We start from the raw sequence: 13790 nt of genomic DNA, 5'->3' as shown, positions 1-13790 counted from the left end.
GCGTGCCGCATGTTCTCGTTGTGGCCTTTATTTCATGTATCCACTTATCCTTTCTGTGTAAAATTCTCTTAAGAGATGCCAACTCCCAGCGTTTTTCATACATTATGACATATTAATCCATGTTTGTTTGGTTTTTGTTGAACCAAGTGCAAATAATAGGCCAGTCAAAATCGACAATAAATCAACAAAACATGATGTATCTCTGATTTTTTAGTATGTTGTTTGGACCCATTAGAGTAGTGTATACTCAAGTTTGCAACTCTGTAAAAGTTGTGGAAAAAGTGTAGTATACGAAAAACCGCGAAATTTTCGGACTTTTTGCAGTGTTTGCGTTATATTTCCTTAACTAGACATTTTTCGACGAAAGTCATTATATACGTTTTTGAAGAGTATTAAATGTATAACAATTTGCGCCTAACCCGAGCTCTGTAGGTCAATTAGTTACCGAATTACGGCACTTTGAAGATAGTCATTTTTTTCCAAAAAGTAAACATTTGAGTTTTACACCTTCTTTAGATAGAAATTGCGGCTAAACTATTGATCCTACAAGTAGAACTTATGAAATAGAAATTGTAGATAATTTAATTAGCTTTAAGTTAAGCGGGGTCTGCAGGTCTCGTAGTTCTCTCTAAATCTCAAAAAAAACCGATATAAGGTAAAATTGCATTTATCCAGAAATGTTCCAAAAGCTTTTTATTTTTTGTTTTTTGGTGTGGTAAAGAAAAATTTGTCATGCAATCATTAAAAAACGGTGAGGTGTATTTTAATATAAACATAAGTCATAAAAATTGTAGGTATACAACCAATAAATCAAAGATAGATCAAAATCGTCTCCTTGTTTTGAATGGCTCTGGGCCGTCACTTTCGCTGCACTCTTTAACAACCAGGTCCTCTACTATTGGTGGATTGTTGTCGCGGTCCTTTATAGGTAGGGAGTCCAGTATTGCTGGATGTCAGGGTTGTCTTGAGGCTCGTCATCGTCGCCCTCTTCGATGATGATAAGAGCAGCGTTCTGGCACGTTTCCCCAGCGCAAGTAGCACACATCACAAAGCATTTGATACCTGCTTTCAGGCAAATACAGCCTGCATCCCTTTTTGCATTTGCAAGAAAGGAACTCTGATGGGGTGGGCAAGAAAACAGAAACCGAAAAAAGAAATTACCTGCACAGAAGTGAAGACTGCAATTTTTCGAAAACATTTAATGAAGATCAATTAAAATATTTAGAATTGGGTACACACAAAGGTTTTATGTGGAGTCGTGAAACGATTGAAAAAAGCGATGCAACTATATTTTTCTTGTTATGTTAAAGGCTTAAACGATACGCTCACAAAACTTATTCCCTATCCAAAAGTATCCGCACTATCCAAGACCGACTGCAAAATACATATACTTTCCAACTGTTGTTCAATTTCAAATTTCGCGGTTCCCAAACTGAGCCAAAATGGCTGCTATTCGCGTTACTTTAGTAATCTAGGGACTTTATGTACAATGATATCATTGCGACCCCTATCTACGACTTACTAAACTTTGATTTGTGCCTTAATTTAAATCTATGAAATTGTTGGATATTTAAAATTGACTCTATGCAGCAAAAAAGTGATTTGACATATTGCTTTTTTATTCCCACACCAAAAAACAAAAGATAAAAAGTTTGTGGAACATTTCTGGAGAAATACAATTTTACCTTATATCGGTTTTTTTGAGATTTAGAGAGAACTACGAGGCCTGCAGACCCCACTTTACGCTTAACCTAAAGCTAATTAAATTATCTACAACTTCTATTTTATCATTTCTACACGTAGGATTAATAGTTTAGCCGCAATTTCGATCTAAAGAAGGTGTAAAACTCAAATGTTCACTTTTTGGAAAAAAATGACTATCTTCAAAGTGCCGTAATTCGGTAACTAATTGACTTATTTATATTTTAATTGATCGTCATTAAAACTTCACTTCTGTGCAGGTAATTTCTTTTTTCGGTTTCTGTTTTCTTGCCCCCCCAGAGCTCCTTTCTTGCAAATGCAAAAAGGGATGCAGAGGTGGCTGTATTTGCCTGAAAGCAGGTCTCAAATGCTTTGTGATGTGTGCTACCTGCGCTGGGGAAACGTGCCAGAACGCTGCTCTTATCATCATCGAAGAGGGCGACGATGACGAGCCTCAAGACAGCCCTGACATCCAGCAATAATGGACTCCCTACCTATAAAGGATCGCGACAACAATCCACCAATAGTAGAGGACCTGGTTGTTAAAGAGTGCAGCGAAAGTGACGGCCCAGAGCCATTCAAAACAAGGAGACCATTTTGATCTATCTTTGATTTATTGGTTACATACCGTTTTTTTAATGATTGCATGGCAAATTTTTGTTTACCACACCAAAAAACAAAAAAATAAAAAGCTTTTGGAACATTTCTGGATAAATGCGATTTTACCTTATATCGGTTTTTTTTTAGATTTAGTGAGAACTAAGAGACCTGCAGACCCCACTTTACGCTTAACTTAAAGCTAATTAAATTATCTACAACTTCTATTTCATAAGTTCTACTCGTAGGATCAATAGTTTAGCCGCAATTTCTATCTAAAGAAGGTGTAAAACTCAAATGTTCACTTTTTGGAAAAAAATGACTATCTTCAAAGTGCCGTAATTCGGTAACTAATTGACCTACAGAGCTCGGGTTAGGCGCAAATTGTTACACATTTAATACTATTCAAAAACGTATACAGTGACGAAAGTCGAAAAATGCATAGTTAAGGAAATATAACGCAAACTCTCCAAAAATTCCGAAAATTTCGCGGTTTTTCGTATACTACACTTTTTCCACAACTTTTAGAGAGTTGCAAACTTGAGTATACACTACTCTAATGGGTCCAAACAACATACTAAAAAATCAGAGATACATCATGTTTTGCGAATTTAGCGATTTTTTGTGTCGATTTTGACTGGCCTATAAAGAGAACTCTGTTTGATGTGTAGGATATTTGGACTGGTCACCCAATATCTAAAGTATCTGGATTTATTATAATATTTCATGTTTAGTCTCTAATATGCATTCATAAATAATTCTGGTATACAGTTTAATATTAATTTATTGGCTGTTTTTTTTCTTGGTGATTTCTTTTTTTCCCAGCCTATTTCTATTTTTACTCGCTAAACTATCATTTTCAAAATTCATTCAAACAATGTAATTGTTGTGATGAAAATTGATGCTGGCCGAAGAAAGCACGTTACCTTGATGACTTACGGAAATGCCAAATAGTCCATTATTATTTTCATTCGTACATATTAATTAAACACGAACAATTCAACAAATAAAAACGCACAAAAATGTAAAATGATCACTGTCATTCTGATTGCACTCAGACAATTGATTTCGCGTCATATATCTCTAGATCTTCACTACAATTCTATAAAGCCATGGACTATGATAAAAGAAAAACATAGCCCATGGCTACTTAGACTAAAAACTCGTGAAAACAGAATCTTTATAATTAATTTTTTCGCGTACAAGAAGAGGTAGAATAATCGTTTCACATGATTTAGATGCAGAATTTATATCTCTATAACTTTTTTTGAAGTATTTTTGCGTAAAATAATTAGGAAACGTTTGCGCAAAGAAAAAGTAATTTCCCATGTTAAACGCCTATGTTCCACTTTTCGATTTACACCCTGTACAAACAAATAAATTTCTTTCCGTTTAGGTAATATTTAAAATGACCCACATCTCCAAAGATGTCTCCGAGGATGTCTCCCTCGATGTCTCCTATACAACAGATACCCTTGTGACTATTTCCTTTGTGGAAAATTGAAACTCAAACAAAACACATTAACTTTTGCAGATGAAAATAATTATGCAATTATTATTTACAGTTATTGTTCATGTTTTTCATCTAATGTAGAAAATTATAAAAAGTAAGTAGTTTTCGCACAGAAATTGGTTTCCAATTGCCTTTTAAACTGATGAAACTTTGGATTACTATTTTGGGTATATTTCATTAGGTTTTAGACTGGTTCACTTTTCGAAGTTTTTCTGTCCTAGGAGCATTTCAGACAACATTTGGCCAACAAGGCTTTTTTTACTAATTAGCACCTGCTGAACACGAATATCGATGGTGGCAACTCGAAATCTGAACCGGAAGTCCAGAATTCAAGATGGCGGCCAATTTCCGAAAATGTTTATCTTTTCACTCATGCGACCGATTTTTTCGTTCTAAAAACTAATTATAATGTTATTCCTGACGTACGTCACGATAATAATAGTTAACTATTGTTTTAACAATAATGTAATAGTTTTTTTAGCGGCAGGATGCGTAAAATTAAGAAATTCCTAGCTCTCCTTGCCAAAAGGAGGATTTGCAAAACGATTGTTTCTAGTAATCCTGACACGTATAAGTATTCCCGACAAGCGTTTATATTGCATAATTCTCCTTATAAAGTTTAGATAACTACAATCTTTCGAATTTTAAATGAAAAAAAAATGAAGGAGTTAAACTAAACTGCGGTGTTTCGGAAGATTCTTATTTTGCTAGGTATTAATTACTCAGGATATATTATTATTATGCCAGTATGAAAGCATATAGAAAAGTGTAGCCAAATTTATCTTATTTTCATGGTGTTAGGTCAATCGTCTTCTTGAGAATATAGGGAGTACATGTACAAGTCAGTTGAGCCTTGCAACATTAACAAAGTTTTGACGAGCAATCCTATTTACAACGACAAAGGACGATATCTAGAGCAGCCTTCGGAATTAATCTAACGTTGGGAGAATGGGAATGTAGCCATTTTCAATTCCTTCCCCAGGAAATGAAGGATAGATATACTAGTCTGAGCGACATTTCAGAGTTTAGGGTCAAAGAAGTACCTCTTGCGATTTACACCTGATATGTCGTAATTAGGGAAATGGACGAAATGCTAGAAAAGATTAGATGGAATCCCAAGAGAATGGAGTTCAGAATTGTTAGATCTAAAGCTTCGCAGCTTCTGAAACCTGGCAATACTTCTCCACTCTGGGAAGTCCTACTTGATTAACCGAGATGGGGCCAGGGACGTGCGCATTCTTCCAAACGGACGTCTGGTAGCGACTTCTCCCTACCGAACTAAGCGGGACGCGCACCATCGGTGGAAACTATGGTATCAGCTACCTAAATAGAGGAAAAGGCGCCACCTAAAATATGCGAGCCAGGTCGATACTCTGAACAAGTGAAGTTTCATGTACTTAGTTATGATACCAACCTTGTATAGTTTTTCCACGAAGATTTTTGCAAAAGATATATCTTCTCGCTGAGGAGTATGGTACCCAGCGTGAACAGTAAGGAAGAGCGCTTTTGAAACACTATCTGGTTCACATCCGAGTTCGGATATATAGATATTTGTAAATGTCTAGTGGGTTGGGTTGGTAGACCAGCCTTGCCTGAAACCCCCTGCTTAAAAATAAAGGTCAAAAATAAATAAATAAATAAATAAAAATGTATCCAAGCGTGGAAATTCACAACAGCAATGACGTGACATCACTTCCTGTGATAGCGTAAAAGAACAGGCTATTCGTTACTGCTTTTGGCCAGTTCCTCTGCACCACATTATGGATAGGAACAAATACATATCTTTCTTGAAGTACCGGTCAGCAACCAAACTTAGTTTGCCAGTATTTTCTCGAAGTGATGAAGAAGCAACAGAAATACATATGTATATGTAGCGTTATCCTAGTATCCGCTTCCTTGTGAAAAGCTTGTAAGGAGGAAATCTGTGTCGTCTGACGGTTACAGAAAACTTTTCTTTCATCACTGAAACCTCCAGCAATCACCAGTACGCCGTCAAATGAGGCGTCTTCAAGGTGATGCGACAATAACTCGTTTCTTTTGTTTTCCTCTAATGAAAGGAAATTCTTCCATACATATGTGAGGTAATGGAACATCGCGGATATCTATCACACGACGCACAGGAACCAAAATGCTTGCCAAAACAGAAATAATTTAATAATTACACGATGTGAACAAATTTAAACAGTAGCCATACAGTACTATGAAAAAAAGGTTTCCACTTTTACGCACTTTGACGTTAGAAAAACTATGGAATCATTGTTTAAACATTTGTTCACTATTATTATCGTGCCGTACCTCCGTCAGGAATAACATTATAATCCGTTTTTAGATCGAAAAAATCGGTCGCATGAGTGAAAAGATCAACATTTTCGGAAATTGGCCGCCATCTTGAATTCTGAACTTCCTGTTCAGATTTCGAGATGCCAACATCGATATTCGTGTTCAGCAGGTCCAAATTAGTAAAAAACGCCTATTTGGCCAAATGTTGTCTGAAATGCCCCTAGAACCTGTTAAAACGCTGCTTTTTATAAAAGTGGACCAGTCTATTTTACCATTGAGTAATTAATCACTCAACAATTTTACTTTGTCGTCAATCGTTTCCAAATGAAATTATGCAAGAAGGCATCCCTCTTGTATCCTCTCTTTCTATTCGCTATCCAAATCTAATTGTGTTTTGGCGATTGTCACTTTTGAAATTGTCAGTTTGAATGTATATTTCTAACGTAAATACAGTTATGCAAAATAAATTTCCCACAAATACAAACGGCAATAAAAATTCGTAATGATTATTCAAATGAAATTTATATTTCCCTAAAAAATAAATAAATTAGCGTCTGTTTTCAAAAACACAATCGTTTATAGAATTCCCTCAATAGTATGCAAATGCGGTGAGAAATAAACAAACAAAAAATTTCCGTAAATTAATCTCGGTCTTAGAATGCAACATTAATTATGTTCGCCTTGACCTAAAGGAACCAAATTGAAGTACCTACAACATAAACTTTATTACTTTATAATTCATTACTGTTGTGACCTAAATACTTTATGCTGCTCATCTTTGTTAATGATCTAAGTACTGAACTATTTATATAAAATGTAGGCGACGGTTCTTTTCTCACGACCGACATTTTATGCGTCGTGATGAGACATGGAGTTACTTGGCGCTTACCCGCAGAACTATTGGTAATTGAAATAACACCAGAGTTCTACAAGTCATTTATCTCGTCATTTATGCGTTTATGCCTTCTACAGTTATGTTGGAAATTTTTGGAAAATTTCTAATCCCAGCCCTCGCACAAAATAACATCACCAAGTGACCAAAGGGTACCTATATACGGATAATTGAGGATAGTTCGTAAAAAAACATCAAACGATTAGAGGTTAAAACTTAGATCAGACTTCGAATTACGTGCCCATTGAAATCAATTGAATCTTTCCTTTATGTTTGTTTGCTGACAATCTTTTGCGACATGAAACGGGCACACCAAAATCGACGTGGCGAGTCAATGTTTAATCCACGAATATAATGATCAATATTGCTTATTCTCAGACAGAGAACCATGGCATAGACGTTAATATCCTTAATCCAAAATTATCCTTAAGAGGTCAGAAAAGGATCACTGATTAACAACACTGAGCCGAAGCACATTTGTTTCTCGAATTACATAACAAGAACCACCCCCAAGTTAAATTTTTTAAAGATATATGAAGATTAACCAGAGGTAGGATGGAGAAATGAAAAAAGTGTAATACTAAAGTCGTCATAATCGAAAAATTAGTCATTATCGGTAAAATATAGAAGTCAAAATCGTGTCAATCCACAAACATCCTTCGCCCTCCAAACTCCAGCGCTAGGTTTGCGGCGGATTTGCCATTGCTTAGTCGCCTCCTACGACACGCAGTGTCCTCTGCAGTGGGATTATTATCTGACGCCCCTACACAGGTAAATTTGACCAGAACATACCACAAAATATCGATATAAAATCTTAAAACAAAATTTAAGTAACATTCGTGAACCGACTCCCGTTACAAATGTTGTCCTTTTGAAATCAAGAAGTAAAGAAAAAATGTCTAATTATTTTCATAGTCATAGTTTAAGCTCAATGAACTACCATAAGAGTCAGTGTTAGTTCTGTCTCGATTTAGGAATAGTTTAAAAAAGTAATCTAACACTTTTTTTAGTAGTTGCGTAAAAATGTACCAATGCAATTTCTTGCCTTGATATACATGTGCCAAATCATTAGGTAAACCAATTTTTAATCATGGTTGAACATACGCACATTCGCTGAAAAAGCGAATGAATCTAAATCCAAAGTTTTGAAAAACAATAAAGGACGTAATTTAGTGGCTTTTAAGACTATATCTCCAACTGCAAGTAAGAGTACCTATATGCTCTGGTACATAACGGAGGTAATAAAAGCGAATAATTCCATGACTACACATTTTTTTCTGAAATAGAAGCATATTTTCTGGTTTAATAATTTCCGTTGTTACACTAACACAAACATTAATTGTCCGGGAAAAATAATTTTCTAGGTGGATGCATTCATAGTGAAGAAAATTACTGCTTTTAACTTACCGCAAGTTAAAAATTGCGCACAAACGTTTCTAAGATTTCTTATTATGCTCGTTTATATGACCATAACATCATTAAGTTTTCTTTTGATGAAAAGGTCTTTGACTAAACCGAAAAAAGTTCACTAGAGATTGTGTTGTGTATGCCCTTACAAATTTTGTTTAAAAAAACTCTAACCGTAAGATTGTGTACCCTTACCTAATACCCCAAGAAGAAACGCTTGTTAAGTACTGCACACATTATTCTATTGTAACGTTCCGTTGTTTTGTTGAACGTACGCTTGGTTTGGATGATTCATTGAGTGTAGGAAAAAAACGTTTCCCAAGAAAGCTTATTATTTTGTCGATGTAAAATAAGAATATTCAATAAAATCTATTTGAATAAATTAAGTCGCCCTACCTTTGTCTCTTAAAGACAGTTAGGCGAAAATATGCATAGCATCATTAAATTGGCCTCTCCATATGAAGAAGATTTTGTATAAATTCGCCTCGCTTATCCAGTTAAACCCCAATAAATCATCCCCTAAAGCTGATATGTATTCTAGGCAAAAATGCTTGCTTCAAAACTATCGTATATAAGCGCTACCACCAGGGCCGTACCTACCTATAGGCAGAGTAGGCCCATGCCTATAGGCGCAAGCCGCTAGGGGCGCAAAAATCATAAATAAATGCCCTTCCTGCAATCCTAAAAGATCATCGCCACTCGCCAGCCAAGCGCATACTTGCACGTGTTTGTATTGAAATTCAAGCTCAAGTTTAGCAAAACTTGCAGCACCGATCTACGCGACAGACACGCTGGTGCTGGTGACGTTTATTCATATAATGTGCGACTGTGCGAGTAAACGTCGCAGTCACGGTGCATCCTGATTCTTCAATTTTCACTATTCAGCAGTCTATTGACGCGAAAGAGCTCACTGACCTTAATTTAGTGTGATTCTTGTTTTAATAAATAGAGAGCAACAAGGCCAGCAGCCAGCAGGCATAGAGAAGGGTATGGTATCTTTTTTATTCTGATTTCCATTTTATTTTTTATACCTATTATTACAGATGTTACCCAAAAAAAAGCTTTCGGGGGCAGAATTTAAAAAGATTAGAGCGAAAAAGTTAAATGTCAATCAGAAAAGTGCTTCACTTATGCAAACATTTATTAAATTGGGATCAAGACAAAAAGGTGTTGAAGAGGAGATGTGTAGAAGTGGAGATCAAGATCGTTCTCTTTCATCAAGTACTATCATCGGCAGTGAACGAGATAACGAATGTGAAAATAATACCAGCGCAACTTTAAGTGAACAAATTCAAGAAATTGAGGCGGGAGAAAATAATGGAATGGAAACTGAATCGACATCGACACACAATAGCAAAGAAGACACGGACACTCAGGTAACCTCCGACTTGAAATCAATGGAAAAGGAAGGTGGAATAAGTAGTATTAATAGTAGTAGTGAATTAGAATTAGAAATAATAAATTACAACAATCCGGTAAATTGGAAGGGAGATAAAGTGTTTTTAGAACAGTTGATAAAAAATGGGCCTGTATATGGAGATAACCTAGATTGTTATCCTGTAACAAATACTAGGCAATTTTCAAAAAAATACTTTTCCAAAATTCTGCCAAATGGTAATAGTATTCAACGTAAATGGTTGTTTTATTGCATAGAAAGGGATGTAATTTATTGTTTTCCATGCCTGTTATTTGGAGGGGCAAGTAGCCAGTTTTCTACAAAGAAAACTGGATTTAGAGATTGGCATAATATTGGTCCAAGGGTAAAAAGTCACGAAAATTCTACGGCCCATAAAAAATGTGTTATTGATTTAATAACATTTGAAATTAATTTAAAGAAAAGACATTTTTTAACAGATGAAATTCAAAAAATGATTTTGTCTGAAACTGAAAGATGGAAACATATTCTAAAATGTATCTTAGATGCAATTTTATTCTGTGTCAAAAACAACGAAGCTTTGCGTGGATCTGTAGAAAAAATTGGGCATCCAAATTCTGGTAAATTTTTGCAAACATTAGAGTTAATAAGTCATTACGACCCTATACTTAAGCAGCACATAGACTCCGAAAATCACAAAAAATACTTTTCGCCAAAGATCCAAAACGAACTAATTGCAATAGCTGGTAATGCCGTTAGAAATGAAATTGTCTCAAGAATAAAACAGGCAAAATATTTTAGTGTTATTTTGGATACAACCCCTGATGTATCGAAATCGGAACAATTGTCATTAGTAGTAAGGTATGTAGAGAAAAATGGGAAAACATGTTCAATTGAGGAGCGATTTCTGATGTTTATTGAGGTAAAAGAAAAAACCGGTTATGCATTGGCCAATATCCTTCAAAAAGTGTTACAAGAACTAGGACTAGATATTCAAAATATTAGGGGACAGGCTTATGACAATGGTTCTAATATGGCAGGTCAATATCAAGGCGTGCAAGCTAGGATACTGCAAGAAAATCCTACTGCAAGATTTGTCCCATGCTCGGCGCATAGTTTAAATTTAGTGGCATTACACAGTGCTTCAATTAGCCCTGAAATAATAACTTTTTTTGGGATTATTCAAAATTTGTTTAATTTTTTTGCGCATTCCACTGTGCGATGGACTAAACTAAAAAATGCATTAAATATTACCCTAAAAGGATTTAGTGATACAAGGTGGTCTTCCAAAGCATTAGCGTTGAATGCACTTATCACTCAATTTGAATTGGTTTTGGATCTCTTAGAAGAAATGACTGATGTTTCAATATATTCTGGTGAAACAGTAATTGGGGCAAAAAATTTTCAAAAAAATCTTAAAAATTTCGACTTTGTAATTCTTTTAGTTTTTTGGTCATCTCTATTAAATAAAATTAATAAAATAAATCTCTTACTGCAGAAAAAGGACTTAACATTAGATACCGCTTGCAAACACATTAAAGGGTTATTAGAAGAAATCAAGGAAAACAGAGATGGTTATTTTGAAAAATCTGAAAGAGATGCTTTGCAGATTTGTCAAAATTGCACTCTTTCAACGGAATATAAGGAAGTTCGAAAAAGAAAAATTAAAAAGATGAGCGGTGAGCTTGCTGACGATTTTTATTTAGACCCAAAAACGAAACAAAAACAGCTATTTTTTCAAGTCATCGATTCAATAATAACGCAGTTAAGTAACAGATATAAAGGTTTACATGAGATTTGCAGTGATTTTAGTTTTCTTAATGGGTCAGTTCTGTCCAAAATGAGTCTTTCTGATACTGAAAAGTGCATCAATGCTTTGTGCGATAAATATCCCAACGACTTCAATTGTACTGAATTTATTCAAGAAGCAGAAAGTTTTAAGTTTCAAACGCAAGAACTTTTTGATATCCAGGGACAATCTGCATTGGAAATTTATCAAAACCTACATAAATATGATCTAATGGCAGAGTATCCCAATTTTGCTACAGCATTACACATTTTTCTAACAATACCGGTCACTAGTGCTTCTTGTGAAAGAACTTTTTCAAAATTGAAACTTTTAAAAAACTATTTACGATCGACCATGTCCCAACAAAGATTATCTAATACTGCCATATTATCCATAGAAAGGATCATTGCAGAATCAATTTCTTTTGATAAATATATATCAGATTTCGCATCACAAAAAGCCAGACAATGTTGTTTGTAAAATTATCTTTCTACTCAAATATTTAAGTAGAGCGTAGAATTTCTATTCGTAAGTAAGTACCTATTTGATTTTATAACTACACATTACCATTTTTTTGTTATTAAAAATAAACTTGTTCTTAAAAAAAATATTAATGTTTACCCCCCCCCCTCCCCCGCACCCTTCCCTTGGTAGCGCTTTCTCTAGGGGGCGCAAAAAAGTAACCTTGCCTAGTAGAAATATAATGCAGTTACGGGCCCTGCCTTCCTCCATCAAATTCCTTTCCTAATTCTTTATGTGTAGAATTTCAAATTGTAATTAAATGTTTAATTCTTTAAAAAATGAAAAGAGAGCAAACCCTATAACCAGTTTGACAAACATTTGTTAACAAAAAGCGACATTAAATCCGAAGACCGAATGAACTTCCGGTCTGCCCAAAAAATATGCTCAAAAATAGTCATTCAAGCTTTGCAAGATCACATTTCAAATAGAATGGATTTACCGTGTGATGAAGAATTAATCAATAAAAACGGATAAAGAACTTTATTTGAAGTACCTAACGTGACAAGCAAAATTAGAACATTATTTTTATCAAAACAACTACTACACACACTCTCTATGTATAATTAAAATTGTGTGATCGCCATATCCAACAGATACCTGGTACATTGGGAGATGCCTTAGAATCATGATTAACGGCACATTTGAAATAAAATTTTTAAAATTAAATTTGGATAAATACGAATGGCCAAAGCATGAAGACGTACAAATTGTTAAAAGGGAATTTATTTTTTACGGCCCAATTATTTTATTAGGAAATGGTCCTATGTACAAGTCAATAAAAAGAAATCCCTGTTGAGCACATTTTTGTTTTATTCTCAAATCTAACCAGCCCTCAAAAGTCCAAGTTATTCACACACAAAGTCAAGCACAAAATGCATCGTTTTTGACCTATGTTACAGTGCCTATACTACTGCCCATAATTGATGTATCTAGGTCATATAGAAGGCGTCCCATTAGGAGTCCTGAAGTCTCTATGAAGTCCACAAGCATTCCAGAAGTCTTAGTGAAATCCATTGAAGTCTCTGTGAAGTTAGTTGAAGTCTCTCAACTTTGAAGTCTGGTGTACACGCTATCGTACCGTGAATTGCCCCTCGCTATCAACCCCAATACTATATAGTTTCAACAAGATGGGGCGACATGCCATACACCGATAACCTCGCCGATAACAGATAGGGAATTTTTAAGGCAAACATTATCCTGGACGGCGCATTTTGTTCGTGGAGATGCAGAGTGACCTCTTCGGTCACCACACGTGTCACCTTGTGATTACTTTTTATGAAGGTACATCAAAACACGAGTTTACATAAACAAACCACGTATACTTAAAGCCCTGATTGAAACAATAACACAAGAAATTCAAGCGGTTCCATCGAAAAATTCGTCGGAGGCATCTGGACAACTTCTCACAACAATCTACAGGAGTGCGTGAAGAAAACAGACACAATTGAACAAATGAACGTTACGTTGTCAATGTTATGATTTCTGTTTTCTTTGATTGTTGTTGAAAGTTGAAAAAATAAAATTTTGGTTTCGTTGAAAAATGAGTATAACTGTGAGTATAACTGTAATCACATCATTCACACTCTGCCGAGCCCTGTCTTAATTTAATTCTTTGATTTTATTCCCACCGTCATAAAAGAAAAATCTCTTGCGGTTATTTCACAACTTGACAATTTTAGTGATACTATCTTGAAGCTTATAACAAGTTGTTTTA

The 13790-nt window shown here is 35.0% G+C and overlaps 1 protein-coding gene across 1 annotated transcript; it reads left to right on the top strand.

Annotated features, from left to right (window-relative positions):
* Positions 1-8983: 8983 nt before the first annotated feature.
* Positions 8984-12165, top strand: LOC116164877 (zinc finger MYM-type protein 1-like). Its single transcript, XM_031479125.1, has 2 exons — positions 8984-9377; positions 9434-12165. The coding sequence occupies exon 2, from the start codon at positions 9434-9436 to the stop codon at positions 12032-12034; it is 2601 nt and encodes an 866-aa protein (XP_031334985.1). The 5' UTR covers positions 8984-9377; the 3' UTR covers positions 12035-12165.
* Positions 12166-13790: the final 1625 nt, after the last annotated feature.

Source organism: Photinus pyralis, unplaced genomic scaffold (assembly GCF_008802855.1).
Source record: "Photinus pyralis isolate 1611_PpyrPB1 unplaced genomic scaffold, Ppyr1.3 Ppyr1.4_LG2, whole genome shotgun sequence".
NCBI classification, from domain to species: Eukaryota; Metazoa; Arthropoda; class Insecta; order Coleoptera; family Lampyridae; genus Photinus; species Photinus pyralis.
Note: the sequence above shows the minus strand (reverse complement) of the source record. Positions and strands in the feature narration are given on the sequence as shown.